Below are 22352 nucleotides of genomic sequence, written 5' to 3'. Positions count from 1 at the left end.
TTTGTAACAAAATTCCAACATTTTGAAATTCTCTATGAAAGCAACTGGAGCCCAGCTCCAAGGCCGTGTGCGTGCCTGGTGTGGCTGCCAGACTCTGGTACTGCTGCAAACCCTGGAAATCTGAGTTCTTGGGTCTCTGGATGGAAGAGAGCACACTTAGGGGACTGATCAGGAGTCTGGCAGGTTTCTGCCATTCTGGGACTTTTTCCTTTAATTTCACTTTTTGTTAAACTTTAAATTTCCCTTCTTGTTGAAGCTTTTTTTTTTTTTTTTTTTTTTAAGGTTTACCAGCCAATGCTAGAAATTGTGAGGAATAGTATTAAAAATTTTCAATGCTATCCAAATTTTTCCTCTCCTGCAACTGTCCAAACATTAAGTACAACTGTAAAAGTCAATGTGCTAAACTGCTAATATTTTGTCACATGTATAATCCTATTTTGGTAAGCAGCTTAACATTTATTGAATTCCTGTAATTATGTGAAAAAAATGTATCATCAGAAATAAATAGCAATCCCCAATGTGTTTCCTGTTAAGTTAGCCAGTGCTTTGCTACCTGCCACCGAAGGGGCCCAGATCTCACCCCCAGGTACCCTGTTACCTTTCTTGATAGCTGCTATGTCCAGAATGAGTAGTTAGGAAAAGCCTGCCTTCTTACCAAACCAGAATTTGTGCATGTTCAGCTGTCTCTCAGGCGTAAAGAGAAGAGTCTGAAACACAGACCTGACCGCATTCAGTTGATGTCCAGTTACAGAACTGCCAAATGGGAATTTTAAATCAAACTGTTTCGGTTGATGTCCTCTTTGTTTGTGTGTGCGTGTGGAAACATCCCAATTAGAAAGAAAATGTGTATCCTGTTGAAGGAAAGACAAGCTGTTTTCTTAAGGGGCATTTGGAAATATTTCAGGTAGTGGATAAAAGAAAACAGATTTCAACTTGAAAAACAAGAAGACAAATGGAGCGAGAAAGCATTTTCTTGCCACAACATAATGTATACCTCTTATATTCTGTTCTTACATGTGCAATACAACATATAGACTTAGGCTAAAGAGATCCAGAGAAAACCACTTTTGAGGGGAAAGTGTAGGTATTATAGAGTATATGGTATAGTCTGTGTTTTAGGTTGTCTGTTTTGTTTTGGTTTTAATTAAATGAGTACTAGGAGGTCAATGGAATGAAAACCAGCTAAGTGGTCATTACTGGTGATAGAATGTCTGTGTGTTATGTTCTTCTTTCAGGCAATGGGTGTGTATCTCTATGGTGAATTAATGCTGAATGAAGATGGGAAACAACAAGAACTTGCACGTAAATGCTTTGCTGCAGCACAGGAACAAATGGATGCATCCTCAGCCAAACTGGTGGCAGAGATGTTATTCTGAAGAGGTGATTTTTCTTTTTAAATTAAACACTCTGATTTTGTCTCATACAGAAAGTATATGCAGAGCTCACTAAACAGTAATAAACTTTGGCATACCATACAGCTTGTGGCTGCTTAGGTTGAGAAGTACCTTTTGTTAACTATCTTTTCTTTTTTTAAGCCCAGCTTGGTGTAGCAGTGAGTTAGATACGTGCAGGTACTAGCTGGAAAGCATGGAGCATGGCTTTGTTGTAAACTTTGTAATGGACTATACAAGAGGCAACTGTAAGTCAGAATGGCCAGAGAAGGCCCTGGCAGGTTCCACCTGCAGTTTTCTCCCATTCTGTATTCTTCTGTATTCTCATTCTGCTTACAGAAATTGCAGTTGTGCAAGAAACATTTCTGTTTAATGAAGCTGCATGTTGACTTGATAGGCAGCAGAGTCTTTGAAAAGCATCTGAGCCCACAGTGGAAGTATGAAGCTGCGCTTGGAAGCAAATCTGAATCATGTGAGAACAAGCTGATAATTCAAATATTTTTGTTAAGTGTAGTGAGGCCTTTGAAGACTAGTAATGAGGTAAGACGAGTAGCCTTAACATGAAGAAGCTGCTTAATATCATACATAATCTAGCTTGTTTCTGAAATTAATCATGAGGAATAACCAGAGAAAAAGCAGAATTGCAAGAAATACTCATGAAATAAAGATTGCTGCGGGCTATAAACTGGTAATTTGCAAAGATATTCTCCATTTCTTAGTCTATTTGAGTAGCCGGAGGTAACCTTACAGTGTTTGTACATGCATGTTTAACACATAGCCAATTAGGATTGGTATGAATGTCTCTTCCAGTACAGCATACCTCAGATTTTTGCTTAATGATATAACTCATCTGACAGACTGATTGCCTTGGTTGTTCACATAACTTTGCAGTTGATTTGCGGTATCAAAATTCAGCATATAATTTAGCAAAATCATCATTTTCTAATTGGTGCCTAGCAGAAATCTTAATTTTTTTCCTGTTCAAGCCCATGCATGTAGCAGTACTTGATAGTGAGTTCCACTTGAATTTGTGGCGTTTACTTCATTTATATGAAATACAGCAGATGGATACCATGAAAGCAAGTTTATGAATAGCCATGTTGTTGTTCCGTATAGACAAGAACTGTGCTTGCCAAGAAAATTTCTTGGGAAAAGTGGATTAGACTGTAGAATGCCAGGATATCAGTTACGGAGTAGGGGTTTCGTGTTTTAAAACAGGTAGGGCTGAGACACTTGCTTGTGTGCTCCCAGTTATCAAGGACCCACAGGAATATGAGTTATGTTCAACAATTTTTAATCTGGAAGATGCCTTCAAATGTCTGAAAGCCAGAAACATGGAGATGGTTTGGTTTTGGTACTACTGTACTAGGAACTTTCTTCTTATAGTTCCTTCAATAATAAAATAAAAATCAAAATTGCTGCAAGCTTCTGGTGCTATCTAGCAAAGGAAAATTACACAGTATGTGTGTGTTAGCAATAGTCTAGAATTGCCCATTTGACTTTTCAGTCTAGGAGAGCATGGTGAGCTAAAGATACTGTTATGAGAATATTCTGTGTAACTGCACAGCTTTCTGTTATTGTTGTGGCTGTTTGGGTTCCTGGCATGATGATTTGTGACTTAAGATTAAAATCACATTGCCAGGGATTACCACACAGCCATGACCGCAGCTGCTAGTATGAAACTCGACATAACTATCCAACCCATGCACAGTGTGGAATCTCTGTCCATTAAACAAAACACACACACACAAAAAAAAAGGAAAGCAGCAGACACATCATGGAAGAACCTCATCCAATAATTAGCTATACCAAGAAGGAGACCTCTCTGGTGAGGTGCAGAGCTTAGCTGATTGGTGAACAGTGATTGTTTCCCTCTTTGTTCACAGTGGCTAAGTTCTGCACCTGAAGAGAAGGGGAGAGGAGACTTTGGCAACCTGCCTGGGGCAGAGAAGGTTTTCTGGCTGAGACACCTTGCTGCTGAATGGGCAGATTTACAATGAATGTGCCTGTGAGATGCAGTGTATCGAGGATAAGAGGCAGAGGTGACTTGGGGAGGACCAAAGACTCTTGGTTTTAGTTGAGAATAAACAGCCCTCCTTAAATTCTCAGTGTGAGTGCAGTAGTAAGGCACCTACAGTAATTTGGTTACCGTGCTTTTCTAAAGGTCAGAGGAAATAAATATTTGTGACTTTAAGCTGGAATTCTCTGTAAAGCTTTGTTTCATAGTCTTAATGGATGCTGTCATGATCTCTCTGCAGTTGTAGCCTAGTGCTGCATATTGTTTGCATGAAGTGGTTGTTTCTGACTGGAGCTGCCACTTACAGCTGCTGCTGTTGTTCCAGGCTGTTGATGGACCCGTCCTCCGGTGCCTACTGAGCTGATATCAGTTCTGATTTTACACACTGGCTCAGTTCAGCAGGAACAGGAGTCGAGCCCTAGAGCAAAAAAAAAGATGTACCTTTTCTGAGAGCCTTTGAGAAATGTTGTTATTGTTTTCTCTTGAAAATTGAAGTAGTATACATTATGATGTCCTGATGTTAAACCCAAACGGCTTAAGGTGGAAAAAGTACCTCAGTGCTGTTTAGAGAACTGTTGGCTTAAGATGAGAAGGTATGTGAACATGGAGCACATCACACAGTATTGCTCTGGTAACTGACCTCCAGCATTATATTCAGAGTAACCTGCTAATAACCAAGAGAATGTGCTTGCTTTCTAGATCTTCCCTGTCCTCTCCAGACATTGTGCTAGCTCTAGAAATCTAAAGAGGTCATTGTTAACTCTGTAACCAGACCTAAGTTTATGCTCTACCAGTAACCTAAAAAATAACTCCATTTGGAAAGCACAGATACTGCTTTATCATGACAGAGTAATAACTTTTACTGCTGTTTCCATTGCAGGAAAGATCACAGAGAAACTCTCTTAATATATCTCCTACTAAACCCCAGTGGTACTAGGATTTCATTGACCCAAGACATCAAAGGAAGGATTATGTGACTGCTAAAACAATCAGATGACAGAAACATTTACCTCTCGGTATTTACCTCTTCCAGAGGCGTGCGCGCGCACACACATGTTACTGTGGCTCTAGGTAGTTCTTTAATACAAGAAATTTGGGGGTTATCCTTGCTTTTTGGCAATACAAGCATTCCTGTTTGCAGATGTCAAGGACTCTTGATTTGAATGATTTCATGCACTCCAGTAACTCGGCCAACATTAGCAGTCTCTGAAATTTGATTGAACTGTATTCTGTACTTAAAATTTTGTTTGCAAATTCTAAGCCAAATTAAAAAGCCAATGTAAAGCAGGATCTGGAGTGATGCTGGGGAGGTGAATGGGAAGCTGAAATAATCTGTGAAAAGTGACCAACCATCATCCTGGTGATGAGATGGGACTGAAGGAAAAACAAATATCAGCATTGTCTCTCTGTCTTGTTTAGGTTAACTTTTACCACAAATGTCAGACCTTCCATTCCCTGAAAATATTTCCATACCCCTGTGCTGCTCCTTTTGCACAGTGACATGTCAAGTGTAGCCCTTCTTTCCTAGGAATGTACTGCTCCACTGATCAGAAGACATCTCAATTGTTCCTTTCAGAGAGAAAGAATTTAAGCACAAAAATTTGTGAACATATTTACTTTGTACACTATTATTTTACATCAAATGCTCTTGTAAAAATAAGTATTTATTTCCAGTATGTGTAATCTCTCCATTGCACAGTGGTTCAACTTTACAAACTTAGGAAAAAAGAATGCCCCCGTTTCTGCTTTTCTGTAGGAGAGAAGCAGCTGAAAGTTGTTACTTTTATTAACAAGAAAAATTAAATGTGCTCATTAATTTTTTTTAAAGTTCTTGTGCTCGAAATCTAAAGTAAAGTAAGAGCCTGCCTCAACAGTGACTTCAGTCTAAAGAGTACAGTCCTCTCTACCTCCCTACATTTTCTGACCTCCCCCTTTCCAGGCACACACTGTCAATACCCAAATTATGGGACACTCAGCAATTTCTTTCAAATGCAGCAAGAGTTAGGAAATTGTCCAAGAATGCGCTGAGATGCAGTAGAAGTCATTGCAGTAGTTATGCTCACGGATGTAGATATTAAGGGATCCAATTCATAAAAGAGTTACACTTCATTTCACAGGTTTTTCTGCAAAGGCCAGCAAAGGAAACCAGCTTGCTTTTTTGCCTTTTCCATTGTGTAAGCTGGATAAGGCTCTTGCACAAGACACACAGAAATTAAATATGTTGTAAGCATGTTCATAGTCAGTACTGCTAAAAACTACATGGCAGGTAAGACATTCCACACATTTGCAAATATCGCCAAATTTTTGTTCTTTCAAAACAATCTATTTAATTATTTTTTTAATACTGAGCACAGCAGTAGTTTATTTTGCTTGCTACAGCTGTTCAGTCTGTCTCAGCAGTATTAACATGAGCATGAACTTGAACACTGATTTCCCTCACAACAGCTTTGTGATCCATCATGCATTGTAGCAACTGAAAAAATGAACAGAAAATAATTCACTAACACCAAATAACCTAAAAAATGGTGGCAGCCCTGACCCTGTATCTGGGATTGTATGGCCTTTTGTTGCTGATCCAAGCACTGCTAAATAGTGAGGCTCCAGATTAAGAAGGAAGCTACAGGTGGCTTCAAATAAATTATTGTCACCATAACTCATCAGAAGTAAGAGAGAGCAGGAGTCTCCTATATGTATTTTATAGTAGCTTCAATAACACTATATAAGTATGTAAAAAAACCTCTGGGTGTGAGCCATACAAAGTGTCATTTAATTATTTATTTTTTTTTATATAGGCCCTAGTGACAGCCTAGCAGAAAAAAAACCACCAATTTTTTTTTTTTTTTTTTTTTAATCAAGATTCTCCCAAGGTAGGTGTTTCCATATTAATTTTCTGAAAGGAAGAAGTTGTAGATTCTGATTGTAGTAAATAAACCAAACAACAAAAAATAATTCCATTTCCAAACTTACTGTAACTAAAATCGTTGCTGAAAGTGATGTTTTACCACATGATATTTCTATCCAGACTTGACTGTGAACACACTAAAATCCAGTGGAAACTACCCATTTGTTGTTTAAGTTGTTTTTTCTTAAGTATAGTCAGGCATTTGGGGAAAGTGGCATAAATATTACAACATTAAATATCTGGAGGTGTGAAAATTAAGACTTCAAGGCTAACATACATTTACATACCAATGTACATGGCTATGACAAGCACAGGCATTCACACAGGTGTGTCCTTGCCCTGCTTAGGTTTCATTCTACTTCTGTTTCATAGTCAGCCCCCTCTGAATAAAGTAAAGCATTTTATTTGCTTTTTTTTTTCCCATCCCTAATCCAGTCCTTTACAGACACAGTGGTAGTTTTGCTTTGGATAACATTAGAAAGCCCGATGCAGAAGGCTGGACTGTCTCCCACTTATTTCCTTAGGCCAGCAGCTGGTTAGGATCTCACTGATTCTTTTCTGTTCATAGGTTTTAACTTTAAGAATGAATCTCAGATTAAGCTACAACTCTATCTGTACAGTTAGGGGAGGATCACCATCTATCTTCTTGTGTCGCTTACTTGGTCACTCGTTCAGGTAGAGGCAGACCATAATGAGGGGGTGACCTTGGCAAGTCCCTTGCACCCTCAGAGGCAATGCATTCCTGGTCATACACTTTCTGCTACAAACACGAAGTAAAACATACCATTTTGCTGACAGCCGTTCCTCCACTTTGTTTTCTGTCTTCAGCTTTACTGGGAGGTGTTTGCAGCTGCTGCTGGCTCTGTGCTTTCTCATTTAGAAGGGAATTAGCTGTACCCTTTTGCCTGTTCCTCGCATATCGGAGGGAAGGGAAAATGGTCTAGCCTTAAATGCAGCCTGAGCAAGTAGGCAGCTTGAGGAAACAAGTAGGACTCAAGACATAAGGAGCCTGTAAAATTTCTTTTTAGCACTATGGAAAAGGACATTATGAAAACAAAACAAAAAGCTGTATAGAGTTAGGTCATGATAATATATCATGCAGCATAATGGTAAAAGATAAAACAGGAAATACTGTCTTTAGCTTAGCTTCAGGAAAGGTAGACAGAGATCATCAGAACAAAGTGAATCTTACTAAAAATAAACTAACTTTATGGGTGTGAATTAATTAACAGTAATCAACATATTAAAATTTGCGCAAGGGTTATGCCTGGGAACATCATAGCTGGCATCACCCACAAAGGCAGATACAGAGTCTGATGCATATCTTTCCCTTCCCTGACAGGTACGCTGGATGACTTGCACCGATACCTACTTTAGCCTAGCAAAAACTAGTTTGTTGTGGTTGCTTGATTCACTTTTTCCTAGAAATTCATTATGGATCATACCTACGTTCATTTTGGATCCTGGGCAGAAAGGGAGAGAGAGGAGGAAGAGAAAGAAAAAGCTACGCTTCTACCTAAAGAATAACTAACTGCGTCTGAGCTCGCTCTGCCAATAGAGCAAGCACAACTGTTGAAAAGAGATCAAGTCAGAAAAGCTACAATGAAAAGCACTCAACAGCTATCATCTGAAACCTTTAAATCCCAATGGAATTATCTTTCCAAAACAGATGTTACAGCTTAATTGTAAGGTTTGGGCTTGACATTTGCTCAGCATCCTTTTATGGCCTAGGTCAAGCAGGCCAGAGCAAACAACTATAGCAATTCAGTCCGACCCTAAAAGTATGCTGTACAGTCTTGCTCAGCACTAATCATCTGTCTTTTAGCAAAGAAGCAGACCCACAAGAGAGGAAAAGTTGAACCGTAATAGTGTTTTTTGCAATGCATTTGAAGAAGAAATTTAGTGGTCTGTGGAGACAACATTTTATTTTTTCATATCTCCAGAAAAGATGGCAATGACCCTGCCTACTGGAAACTCACAAATAATGCCTGAATTCCCAGACATGCGTATCAGTTTTCCATCTTAAGAATTAATTCTGTATTAAATTTCAAGGTCTCGCTCCCTCTTCAGTGGAATTTGATACTGGCTTTTGCCTTTGTTCACAGGCATCTCAAGCTGATAGGGAAGTACTGATATTTTAAGTGAGATTAAAAGCACTTAAACACTTACTGGTAGTCTCTACAGGAAATGATAATACAGATGGGAAATTTGTATCTTCACCTGTCACTGCAAGTTAGTTTGGAATAAAAAAAATGGAAGTCTTATCTTTAGGCAACTTTATGGAAAGTTATAGCATCATTAGTCAAAACAAAGAAAAGCTGCTTTCTCGTACGTGAAATATTAAGGCAACTTTTAACAGTAGCATGCAAATGCCGTACTGCATGCACCTGTTTTGGGAGCCTCAAAATAAACCCACAAGCTAAGAAATAAAACAGCAAGGAGTGAATAAACTTTATGTACAGGCTGATTTTGCACATACACATGGGAAATCTCAAGGACAGTGTAATCCAGAATGTGGATAACTAAGTGGAACTGTTCATTATGGTCAAGAATAAGTAAAAATGTGCTCTTTTCAAGATGGCAATATGCATCTGCCAAAGTTCATGGGCCTAACAGATATTTTTATTCAAAGTAGTAGAAAAGAGATGGTCGTTGTTCCAGAGGAGCTGCTTTTTTATGAAATGAGTCTATCATCTGACATAATGCAAAAGAGTTATGAAACATGTTTTTAAAGCAGGAAGATTTATTAAGAGATGGGAAGTTACTTAAATGTACAGATCTATCAAAGGCATAATATTGCTGGATTATTTTTTTCTGCTACTTGATGTTGTTCAGGTAAACTGTCTTATATGGAACTTTTATTTCCTAATCTTATCAGTACTACAATTAAATTGAATATAAAAATCCCAGCTAAATTTCTGCAACTGAGTTTCAGCATGCTTGGGTTTTTTTTTTTTTCTTTCCTTCTCACCCCTTCTTCCTTCACACACATATGTAAGAATGTAAAATACAAACTAAGGCACAATCCATGCCTACTAGCTGTATTGCTACAACTCAGCTACAGCCAGCTGACATTTCAGATTTTTTTTGTTTCAGTGGGTGATGGAAATCCAATCCTATCCCTAGGCTGACTCCTGGCTGCTAAAAGGACCCAGTCACTATGAGTACACTTAAGCCATCAGAAGGGGCTCATGAGGTTTATTCCTTTCCAGCAGCCAGACAGCTGGGTAAAGGAAGATGGCCAATGCAAGCAAGGGAAATTCCTTTTTGGCATTCACTGGTGAACAGACCACCTAACGGCAAATTCCCAGAATTAGAGCTACTCTTTGCTAAGGCAGCAAGTGAAATGGCTACCATGAGCGTATCTTTTAAATCCAGGCAAGCATTTACGGAAAAAATGTATCACAAGCAAGAAAAACTTGCCAGAGAGGTAGGTGGACTTAAACAGGCCCACATGTGAATACTGCTATGAATTAAGTGCTAGAGGGCTGCCTCTAGCACCAGATAGTTCAGCTACAGCGGTTTAACTTACGGTCTTGCCCAGCAAAACATGCTGATTGCATAACAAAGCCATTGCAGACTGTATCTGGAAATATAAAAACATGGATTCAAAACCATACTTAGTGCTCTGGTGGAAGACTGCTCTCGTAACATCCCAGGTTTTGACTTTTCAAACTTGGGTCTAGTAGAAAGCTGCACTTTGGTGTCAGAAATTCTCATCTTCCTACACCCTTATATCACAAGAAAAAAACCACATTTTAATTAGCATGACATTATTTACTCACGCAGAACATTAGCATTTTAATTGCTCATTGGATAATACAGCAAAGAAATGGACTTTTAGTAGTGTTTGGTTTAATAATTGCAAGTCATTTTTGGTAGACATTTCATCCTAAACTTGTATTATGCTTCAGAATTTTTTTGGGTTGTGTCCCCCACAAAACCAAAGCCAAGCCAAACATATACCACCATGGCATGAATTCTAACTTACCAAAACTAATATTAAGTCACTTGTGTCTTCAGTATGACTTTCTATTAACAGCTCTTTGCACTTACAGTGCTCTGAGTATGGAAACCTGATCACAAATCCCAGAAGTAACAGATTAACATGTTACTGCTGGTCAGATAAATTGCAATACCTGGTAACATACCTGTTCCTAGCATACCTTACAAAATAAAATGTATTCTGCTTTGTAGATGCACTGTACTAAGATGTTGATTGAATGAAAGCCACAGAAGTGGCTTTTTTTCTGAAGAAAATCCACAGAAACCACTCAGCCCCATGCTGGAAAGCTTGCAGAATTCAAAAAGCTGTAACTTAGCAGTGTTAGAGTGGAAAGCAGCAGCATCGATAAACAAGTCAAATTTACTGTTTGTATTCAAAACAACTCCTTGAAGCAGAAAAATTTTGAAAAGCTCAATCTATTCTGTAAAATATCCAGGATCAGTGTGCTGCCATGGAGATTGGAAGGAAGGGAACAAGCTACTTGACGCCTGATTTCAGGACTTGTTGGCTGGTTCTGCATAAAAGTACAGCCATGAAGGCTCCAGAGAACTTTTCCAGAAAGCAGCGATTACAGAGGAGAAGACACATGTGAATGGATAATGCAGGAGCTGCTGCATGAGAAATCTTCCATTACTCAGATCTACCAAATCACGCTGTTCCCTTCCATTGGCAAACTAACAAAAGTAGCTTCAACATGCCACAAAATCATGGTTTATATCAAAGTCGAATCATAATTCAAGCACTGTGAAAGAGCAAGGAAAAAGAAATACCAAAGATTTATAACAACTATGCTAAATAAAGCAAAAGCAAGGCCAGTACAGATGTATCTTTTTAAAGTTACAGATAGCATCAATTAGGTTTCTTCCTTAAAGCCTCCTGAAATGAGCAAACCCTCCTTGTAATATTTAAGTCATGCAGTATTTCTTAAGAAGCCAAACACAGGAAAACAAGAAGGTACCAATTCACTACTAGTGTTGTTCTTTCTGCCTTTACTGCACATTTTCTGCTGCTTGAATTGACTTACCACTATTTAACAGGGTATTGACTTTAAGAAACTTAGTAAAATATTCATGTGCTTTGTTAAGTGGAAAAAAAATGAGTGCTCTGTGAAAGGACGGTAATATATTCATCTAATTCATGCAATATGGAGAGAATTTAAGGAAAACCAGAGAATCTCACATCCATCCAACAAATGGATTAGAAATTAAAGAAAAAAAAATCATTCCTCCTTTAAAGACAAATTTTAGATTATTTATCATTCTAGGTAGAGCACTCCACATATGTTCCCACTCAAAAAATACTTCAGTTTCTGATCAACAACAAATAATTTAGTTTAATCCCATGCTTTTCAGGTATGATATTCAGGGAATAGAAAACTGGGTTGCTTGATAGTGCTTTTTTAGATATGTGTGGCAACTGAAAAATTGCAACATATCTCTTTCTGATTTTTCACTCAGAAATATTTCTAATTAAAAAGAGGAAGAAGCCCACCTTTCTTCACAGACATATATTACATATTTAATGTCTCTTCATATGCTGGAATCAAATATTACAAACATTAACAAACTGACCAAGAGGACATATAACTTCTGTAATTTGATCTGATATGACTCACTGGGAACAAAATTGTAAGAAATCAGTCAACAGCATTACAGAAAATATCTTTCCACTTCTTACAGCCAAGGGACACTAAGTACATTGTTTTTCTTTTCCCTTGCTCAAAAACAAATGCTACATTCAGAAAGCTGTGTTAAGATACATGCCTCTGATTTCATATGTAAGAATAGTGTTCCAAGTAGCTGAACATAGTGCAAGTGTTGACATTAAAGCTAGGTAATATATGAGAACAAATTACTGAAAAGAGGTAAGATCATCTGTCATTACCATTCTCCATGCTTATTTTTCTAGTTAAGGTAGAAACAGGTTCACAAAGCTTCTTGGGACAAATACTTTCCCCTAAGGGTAAAACAGTAAGTTCATGCTCTTTGCATGAGACAAATAATCTAAATGAAGAAGCAGGCAAACTACCTCTGGACACAAAAAGGAAGGAGATGAGTTGCAACCATATGGTCCCTTTAGGAAATTTGGCCCTCAAACTGGAAAGTTTCCTTATGCCTATGTTGTGCTTGCCCTGTTTTGTCTGAATGAAAAAAAGATTTCTTAAATGAATAAACAATAGCATCAGTCCTGGCACACTGAAACTAGGCTGTACTTCTACCTGCAGTATCTGTTTGCAGAGAACACTGTCCTGTGAAAGCTGCAGTACTGAAAAAAAAAAAAACATCATTTAGCCAATCTGAGACAAGTTTCCTTTTGGAAACATTTTCAAAAAGAAGTAAAGTGTTCAGGAAACATTGCTGATTTCCTGAGAACATAGAGTGCATTGACTATGAATCACTAACAGTTACTTGAGATCATAATTAGTTTCATAAAAGCAGAATTACAGAACAAAACATTTTAGGAACAACTTGCTAACCAAGCAGTTGGGTACAATTTGCTAATAAAACCATGTGTAATTTAGGGTAAGAAATTGATCCTCAGCCAGACAAACAACAAGGAGATGAGTGAACTGCTTTCAGTGACGTAGGTCTCTTGTTAAAGAAGATGCTCTGAACGTAATTTTCAACCATCTTCAATATTTACTGTTATGTTCTAAAACATCAACATTTCCAAACAGGATTATTTTCAAATATGTATGAGGGAATACAAAGTTGGGGGATATCCTTAAGTAGACACTTTTCTACCCTTGGTTACCTGCAGTGCAAGATGTTAATTAAAGTCTGACAGCTGGATAAAGATCTGATTTGTTGGCTTGATAAATAGCTGACATTAAAAATCTAAACTTTCGATGTTAGTTTTTGAAGAATTTCATTCAGCAGCTTCACAGTCCTTTGGTTTTCTTCTCCATTATGGTTCATTCTGTATGCAGTACGGATAAGAAGGCTACAAACTTCTTTGCTTGTATCAGTTGCCTCAGTAACCTGAAGGGAAAACAGAGAAGATGAGAGGAAATAATGCATTAGGTTCCTAAGTACTAAGAATTCTCCATTAATATCTGCAACAAAACCACAGATTTGTCCCTCACCACTGAACATGTGAGATGCTCTGAGTTGAAAAGCAACTTCTGCCCAAGGCGTCTCTTTTCATATATCTTGGCAGAACTGAGCAACTTTGAGATTTCTACTGTTCTCTCAAATTTAAGTGAAACAAATCAAGAGATCAAAAGGTTTTTAAAGAAAACACAAATATACAGACAGTGTAACCATTTAGAAGTCATCTCCTTAGAAAACAACTAAAAGGGTTTGGGTAGATTTGGGGAGACAATTCAATTCTGTAAAGCTTTCAAAAGTTAAAATAAATCCTTCCCTCAAAAGATGACAAAGTACCAGGAAAAGACCCTAAGCTGCAATTTTTGCAGATCAGGAGGGACTTTACTGCATGTTATCTGCTGTGTTAATCCCAGAGTTTACCATGCTAACCAAAACCACTGGCTTGCATCCCAATTTGGTTCTACATCATTCTGCCTTTCATGTATTGTCTTCAGACCTTTTCAAATCACATGGAGAGCCTAGCTACTCCATAATCATTACACAGACACAGTCAAAATAAATCAGACCTGCATTACTCTGGCCTACAACAGGCCACCACTGGGGAATAGTCAGTGTTTTGAAAGTTAGTTATGTTGCTTTCTATAAAGAAACAAAGAAATTGCCTTTGGTTTTGCTGAAGAGTTTTAAAGCAGCCGACTAGTCTATTACAGCATCACTCCTCAACAGCCAACTTCCTCAAAAGAGAAATACTAAAAACATAAACAAATAATGTAAAAATATATACAAACACCCTAATTTTATCATTACATTCTTACACCAAGAAGAAATCGATCATTTGTGAACTTAGACGTAAAATGCTAGAAATATCATAGCCATTCTTAAACAGAAACATGTTATGTCTGTTTAGTCAGCCAGAAGGAATAGCCACTAAAATAGGTTTCCAGTTCCCTGTGTCATAAAATCATACTCTTTATACATGCCATATACCCTATACAGATGGAAGAGCACACTCCTGCTGAAATGAACTTTAGCACTTTTTAAGTGCTAAAATCACATACTGGACCTAGACCTGCTTGCACAGGACGCTTGTACTTCTTAAAAGAGTACAGTTTCATAGCTAGAGAGGAATAAATTCCTAATCTCATACTGAGATAGCACTATTTATCTTGAGAGACACAAACACATTTTACTGTTTACACCAATATACCTGAAGGCTCTCATCAACAATAGCAAGATACTGTGGCACATTTCCAACATTCAGGTCCTCTTCACCTTTTTTCACACCCTAAGTGATGTCCTCTCATGTCTTAGTTCTTTTTTTCTCCTAATTATCACCCCATTTTCCTCTCTGGCTTTGCTAAGAACCAAGCTTCTGCCTCACAAATGCTAATTTTTAGTAACTACCTGTTTTACCTAATGGCAAACAGACAGAAGACGGTTTCATCATCTCTGCAAGATCTGGATAATTAAGGGAATTATTTATAACTGGGAAAAGCAAAATGTTTGCCCATGCTGTCTATACCAGGTGTAAATGAACTGTATGTATCCCTTAACTGTAAGCTACTACTCCAGCTACTTCTGCAGTCATACAGACAAGACAGCAACCTTTGCAGTGAAATTTTGCTAAAAAGTGTCAAGGAGAAAAATATGTTGACTGTAGCTAAAATAGAAGTGTTGTTGGTTAGGTGTAGTTGCTGTAGTCACGATCATCTTTATTTCTCTGTTATGTGTCTGCTTTACTAAGAGGTAGGAACTTAAATCCAAAATAGTAAAAAAAATATAAAATATATTTTACTTAAACTGAAAAAAAAAAGCAATAAACACTTACATGGTAAATAAATTCCTGGGCAATTGTATGTCCACCAGAAGAAAAGAGCAAAAAGTTGGTAAGAAGATGTGTTATAAGATGCTGGTTACAACACTGCTCTGTATCCGTTATACTGTGTACAGCCGCCTCCAGGTCTTTGACAGAAAGGACTGTACAGCTGAAGAGCTTCATTAAATGACTGTAGACTGCTTGAGCTTCTACCTGTAAGAAACAATTTCAAATGATGCAGGATCAGAGAAGAATAAAGGTCATACCTATGGTATTTTTCCTTTGGACTTACTCACTAACAGGAAACTGTATCCTTGGCAGAAACTACCCAAACATGAAAACAGTTTGAATTTAAGCAGGAGGGAAAACAGGGAAGGAAGGGCTGTACACATTTCTTTTATAGTGATGCACACACACAAAGGTGGACAGAATGGATTTTTTAACTTTCTTTGGTCTTGAAAATTAAGCAGGCAGGGCATCAAGCCAGGATCTGACCTTTTTTAATAATAAAAGGAAATGGAGAAAGTCCCTCAGCAGAACATGGTCAGATTTTTGCATTGTGAGAAAAAGAACAGAGGCTCCTCAAGGGCACGTTTCAGTATTGCTGCTACAAATCAATTAAATCCCCATGCAACCTGACCTCGACTGATAAAATGTTCTAGTAAGAATGCAGTTTTTTCTTTCTTCCTGTGTTGTTTGCAACTTATATTTTTACCTTTTGAGTTAGCCAATAAAAACTAACTTTTACTGGGAGTAGAAAACAGAAGGTTTTGGCACCTACACAATGGAAAAAGAACTATAAGTAACTATTGCAAAAAATCCTAACAATAATTCTGTTCATTGTATTAAAAATAAACTAAACAAACTGGTAGAAAAACCCGAATGAGTAAGTATAGGAACAATGGGAAAATACACCACTGCAGACCCAAAGGAAAAGGACACACGTTTGTCAACCATGTTCATTAGGACAATTTGTTTCAGTCATTTACCTGATCTGGCTTTCCTCATCCCTGCCCTATCAACAATTCCACATAAAATAGTCTGAAAAAAATGCTGTTCTTTAATTATATTCACAATTACATGTGAGGCAACAAATGATACCAAAACCTGAAGAAAGTTAACTGGAATTTTTCAAGATCCATTATCCCTCTGTGCATCCTATGGTTTGCCTCCATCCCATGTGCTAGAGACTGAAGATTGACAGTCCGCTTGATTCGCTCTGCTCCATGAGCTCACGTGCCCTGGGAGAGTCATTCTTAGTGCCAAAGTTACTATGACCAACCTCCAAGTTTTGTTCCTCCAGTGTTTCAGAGTCTAAAGGTTGAAAGGACACCAACAAATGACTAAATACTGAGGAGCAGAATATTTAGTCCTGCACATATGAGTGAAGTCTAGTGAACCACTAAAGTAGTCCTTTTCTTCTTCAGATCATTTTAACCCTATGTATTCTGCTCTTGCTGATATATAAGCTGCTACCTGAAGTCAGTAGCAGGAAGACAAAATCATAAGTCATGACTGCACACCTTTTCCACACAAAAATACACTGAAAGAAAAGTCCTCCAGCTTGGCATCTGCCAGAAGTTCCTACCCCATCTTAATCCTTAACTGGTGAAAGGTGCAGGGGTTGAGGAGGAAACCACTGCATTTGACAGTGCTGAGAGCTAACCTGCCAAAGGACAAATTAAAAGAAAAAGAAAATATCTAACTAAAGGCAGAAGATTTGCATGAACTGTAGAAATGCGTCTGAAGTAGCCTGAGCTGTGGAAAACAAAAAACCTTCTTACTTGAAGTAACTAAAGAAGAATCATAATTAACTGAAATATTAGACCTCTGGGAAGAGATGAGTAACTGCGTGGGCTGTCAGTGGAAAAGCTTTTTTCTCACTGAAGTTTGTCATACATTATGACAGAATAGCAAACTGATATAATAGGGGACACACAGGTAGATGATTTTATATACGAGACAATGTGATTTCATTCTGTGATGCTGCAGTTAGAACAATATTCCATTCATAGATCTGCACCTATAGTCCTTCAATTTCTTTCACTCGTGTTTATTGCTTGGGTATTGCCTTCTTTCCCAAAGCTGCCTTCTAAAACCAACCTTGATTTTTTTATTTCACTGTAGCACTAACCTAACTCTGCTCAGCCAACATTCCACTCCTGCTCCTAGACTATAAGAAATTGAAGAGGAAAAAAATTAAAAAGTGATTGGGATGTGAGGTTGCATTTGTAGTGCCATCTGGGTCATGTGAAGGGAATGGAAGGAAGTAAAATATTGCAGAACACACTGTTGTACGTGGACCATTAGATGTAAAATGAAAGCATGATGTTTTACCAGTATGGTGTGCTGAGCTGCATTTTTAAATCAAACAGAATCCGTTTTCGAACTAAGGAAAACTAGAGATGCTGCAGCCAGATTTTGAACCTGGGCTTTGTAGATCAGATTACTTGGGCTAGTTCAAACTTGTATAACAAGTCGAAATTAAAGCCTTTCCTGTATTTGCATGCACACGCAGACATACAGCACTAATCATGCAGTACAATGTGTGAGGTCAGAACACTGCTTCCTTCTGTTAGAAACCTAGCATATAGGAATATAACATACTTGCTACAATCTTGTAAATGCCAAAAATCAGTAAAGATATGTAAGAGAAATCAGAATAGATGGGCAAGGTTAGGATAAATATCTTTACTGCTTTTACTGCTGTTGTGATTTCTCTTGTGTTTCCTTCTCAGAAGATGCCATAACACAGGAATGATGAATTCTGCCACACAGTGATTTAAAAAAAATACCATTCCTGGAGTAGTTTTAGTTGTGATTAAAAGCACCCAAATTATCCATAAGAAAGTGAAGAAGGTGCTAATCTATATAATATACTTTAAAAAGTGGAAAAATGTTTTCTAAATGTCACGAAGGAAATCCACAAAAATTATCTTTCAACTTCTCCACTGCACCGCAATTCCCAGGAGACCTTATAAAGCCAATACCTTCTCCAGTGCAGACGTTTCATTTTTCTGGTCTGCACTATTTGTTTTATAGCAATATAAGTAGATTATTGACTGCTTATTGCTGCTTACTACCAGTACATTACCCACCATTATCTGAGTCCTTTGTTGATTTTCATTCTGAGGACAGTAGTAAAATGCCAGCAGCCACAGCAAAGCATCTGGTTCTACAGCAGCCTTCAGTAATTGTTCTGCCGCAATATCCAGCCATTCTCCAAAACGAGCAACCAAAAACCAGATTTCAAAAAGGTCAGCAAGAGAACTGGAAAATAGCAGAGATACAATTAAGTATTTCTTGTTATTTAACATTTTTAAATGTCTTAAGTTAACTGCAAAGAGTGCTGGCATGAAAATAAAAATCATTAAACTACTCTTCAACAGATAATGCCTTACCTGCTAAGCATACAGCCATGTACTACTCTATTATCTGCAATCACAGTTAAATGAGACACACCCATTGCTGCTAAAAAATTAACTTTGTTAGTAGAACAGACTATCCATAACAGCAATTTCTGGTGACAATATACTATGTATTAAAATATACATCATAAAATTTAGCCTTATCATTTATACTCTCCAGTTTAAGGATTTTCAGACTTCAGGGAACTAGATAGGTGTGAAAAAATCTGAGACTAAAATTCCTTAGCTAAAGGAACAGGATCAGCACCGGTAAAGTCTTTGCACATACTAGAATCTGGAAATGCAACCTTAAAAAACTTTGAAAAAACAAACGTGATAGTGATCTAGGAAAACAGCCCTCCCCTCAGCAAAATAATCTACTTATCTGACCGTAATTCAATGCTGTGACAATGTAAGTGGAAAGACTCGCTCTGAAATCCAGTGACGCACAGTCAAAGATGAAATTTAATTAAAAGTTAATTACTGAGAACACATCACTATACTAAAGGAAAAATTGACTGGATTTATGACTGGAAGTGTTCATAGCTCAAAGGGTAAATACAAGTCCTTAAACTTCAAGCATGAATTTTAACAGGTACTTAGCAGAAGACAATTCAGTTCTTGCCTGGTGACCTTAGGCACCATGGCACTTACAACTCTCCATAACTTTCCTGTACCATCACAGTGCCTGGTTTGGAGTTGTGTACCCTCCACTTCTGTTCCCACTGCTGTTTCTGCCCTTTCTGTAGTGGCACCTCTGTCAACTGCTCCACTGTTGTTGCCATAAGTGGCCCATCACTTTTTCTGGGACTTCCTCCCCACCCCCCCCCAAAAGGTACCTCAGTCATTTTCTGGTTTAAAATGTCACATAATATTTACTGTTCACTAAGACGACTACATATAATAAGAAATAATGGCACAGAAGCAATCTGTTGAGTAGAAGTACACAGAAATCACCATGCTCTAAGACTTACTATTGAAAAACAAGCTATATAAACAGAGCACTGACTACCGGAAGCAAGAAGATATGTTGTAGAGTTGCATTTTTTGCTCCTTTGTTAATCTTGTTAAGTAGAAAGGATGCAGAATCAGGAATAAAGCAATAAAAGAAAATTGAATACAGTTTCCTCATGGATATTAGTATTTAAAAACTTAAGCCAGACCCATTTTCTTTGTAACTGAGAGGGGTTTGTTAGAAAACATAATTGTTGCATGAGCTCTGAAGTAAGAGGATATTCTGGCAAGTACAATACTATTGAAATTAGTGTACTATCAAAGCAAAGCGGGGAAAAGACAATATAAGCCAAGAAAGGGCTAGGCAACAAAGGGAGAACAGACATGCTTCTATTATTGTAATACATTATGATGGATGATATTTGTTTTATTTGTTTGTTCTGAGCTTGAGTTATGTGTTTCTTTAAGAAGCCAGGGTCAGCTACTGGTCACACTCCAAGGGCAGAAAGAGTTGACAGACTTCAGGGATGAACAGGCAAGACATAGCACTGAACTGCAGCTCATACAGAAAGAGAGAAACTGCCAGCAGACAGCCTGGCCTCTCAATGAACAGCAAAAAGCTTTTTTCTGCCACTCAACAACAAAAATAAAAGCCTCCATGAGTTAACTGAAACCAAGTGTGGATGCAAGTATCTGCCTTCCAGGATACGGGAACAGTTGGGTATCTTGTTTTGCAAGTCTATCTGGTCTAGGTGTTCTGTGTTTCCATTGAAATATTTTGGGTTTTAAATCAAAATGAAATTGGTTCTTTGAATTTAAAAGCTGTTTAATATTCTTTGGAAAGCTCACTCTTGGAGCAGATCTAAGCAGACTCATATCCAAGCTCTAGCTGGGTCAGGCATAATCACATACCTGATAAGAAACAATTAAAGGGCAGCAACAGATAGAGATGTATCTTTTTTCATTCTTTTCATATAGTCCTAAAGAATCTACTATCAAAGCAGTAGTAGAATTAATGTAGACAAACACTGTCATTCAGCATAGCAACTATTTGGACAAAAAAAGCTAAGGGCAACAGGTCAGAAACATGGGGTGTCGACTCAAGACTAATAAACAGTGACACTGCAGTCTAACAGTCATATCTTTATAAAAAAAATCAAGAAGTTTGAAGTTTAGATGTTTGTACAAGCCTGCTGAGAGCCAGTACAATCTCCTTCATAAATCAGCGCTGCTCACGACAGGCTGTTTCCAATGCTAGCTGCTTTTCTGGTTGGAAAAGCTCTCTTGTTATTCAATCTAGAATCAGTTTTAAAAGTTTTGGGGAAAAATGAGAGAGTAGGCAACTAAACATTTCTGTTATACAGCTGGCTATTTGCTGAAAAGAACAAGATTTTGTTTACTCAGAGGCTTATTGGTCAGGTCCATAAGTGCTACAAAGTTCAGGTTCAGCAAGTATTATTATTCTAATAATAAGAAAATGATGAAATGTAGCCACCAAAGACTTCAAATGACATGACTTTTCACAACGTAACATATGCAAAGGACGAATTTAGAAAATATAGTACTGCTTACCTAACGCTTGTATCTTCTACTAATGCTTTGAGCATATCTGAAATGTGTTTCAGGTGTTGAGACCAGTGTATAGTTGGCAGTTCTGAGGAGGGAGGATGAAAACAAAACTCTTAAAAGTCTAGTCTGTCCAACTAGAACACAAGAGTGAAATTAACCATATTAAGCTAGCATTAAAATTTGTGCAACTTGATTCAGTTATCACAAAGGATTTAAAATTTCATTTTAAATTTTCCCAATTTTTAACAATACTGTGTTTCTTAGAACAATTCATTGATAAAGCCATGTGAGGAAGTACAGCTAGGAATACTCAAATGAGGTTGATGTACCCTTCTGTAAATGCTACCTGAATATTAATATACAGTCAGTGGAGTAACATTCTTAGCTCTTACACTGAGTTGAAATTATTGCTCATGAAAAACTGTACCATACTGAGCAGCAGTTTCTTGATCTATAAAAATGGGAAACCTGAAAAAAATATTACCTTTCCAACCTAAAAGATCAGCAGAATTCAAGTTTCAGAGACAAACAGCAAGGCTATTTCTTGTAATATACATATGAAATTTTTCATAATGACAATTACTAATACTACAAGATAAAAATATTTAGTATTTTGACAATCTCAGTAACTTGTCTTCATTCCTACAAAATTACGCACTCTTTCTTTGTTATTCACTTCTGGTTTAGTTTTATGTAAAGTTAAATCTCTATTATTGTTCCATGAGAATTAGATGTTCCTGCAAAAAAATACATTAAAAGAATATTATTAAAATTGCTAAGTCAACACACCCTATTTAGGAAATAGCAAAGGATGTCTTCATCCTTTTTAAAGTCATTTAAAAACATATACAGATCATGCAGGTTGGCTAATGCTGCAAATATTTGATGAAGAAACTTACCAAAAGGACATCTGAGTAAAGCTGTTACAAGAGGCTGGTGATGGTAAGGGAAGTAGGCCTTCAGTGGAAATTTATGCTAAGATACAAAATCATTATTTTAAGAACTTTCTGGTCAGTTTTCAAAACAAACCCACAGTGAACAATCTCATCTAAGGTAGTAATTAACAATAGTAATAATAGTAAGGTAGTAATTAACAATACAGACTGAAGCAAGGCAACACAAAAGTAACTCTACAGTTAATTTTAGGATTTTGCATAAGGAAAGATGGGGGATATTTAGGAAAAGCTTGCTTAGAAAAAGTTATTTATGGATTTTTAAAATACATGCATTTAAAAGATTC

At 37.4% G+C, this 22352-nt stretch overlaps 2 protein-coding genes across 8 annotated transcripts in view; one reads left to right on the top strand and one right to left on the bottom strand.

Annotated features, from left to right (window-relative positions):
* Positions 1-9219, top strand: part of AOPEP (aminopeptidase O (putative)) — a 213353-nt gene extending 204134 nt beyond the window's left edge. For 2 of the 4 annotated variants that reach the window (XM_075740904.1, XM_075740901.1), the window contains one exon: positions 1236-1475. In XM_075740904.1, coding sequence (XP_075597019.1) covers positions 1236-1376 — 141 coding nt within the window. In that variant the 3' untranslated portion in view covers positions 1377-1475. Of the gene's footprint in view, positions 1-1235; positions 1476-5525; positions 5675-7652 lie in introns of those variants that run through there. The other 2 variants (XR_012833149.1, XM_075740903.1) reach the window with 2 other exon arrangements.
* A 3716-nt stretch (positions 9220-12935) lies between these two features.
* FANCC (FA complementation group C) overlaps positions 12936-22352 on the bottom strand; it is an 85412-nt gene continuing 75995 nt past the window's right edge. For all 4 annotated transcript variants that reach the window (XM_075740908.1, XM_075740906.1, XM_075740905.1 and 1 more), the window contains 5 exons: positions 22012-22087; positions 21116-21197; positions 18281-18452; positions 15195-15395; positions 12936-13297 (listed from right to left, as the gene is read on the bottom strand). In XM_075740908.1, the coding sequence (XP_075597023.1) occupies positions 13154-13297; positions 15195-15395; positions 18281-18452; positions 21116-21197; positions 22012-22087 (675 nt within the window). In that variant the 3' untranslated portion in view covers positions 12936-13153. The remainder of the gene's footprint in view (positions 13298-15194; positions 15396-18280; positions 18453-21115; positions 21198-22011; positions 22088-22352) is intronic.

Source organism: Balearica regulorum, chromosome Z (assembly GCF_011004875.1).
Source record: "Balearica regulorum gibbericeps isolate bBalReg1 chromosome Z, bBalReg1.pri, whole genome shotgun sequence".
Lineage (NCBI taxonomy): Eukaryota > Metazoa > Chordata > Aves > Gruiformes > Gruidae > Balearica > Balearica regulorum.
This window is presented reverse-complemented; position numbering and strand designations above follow the sequence as displayed.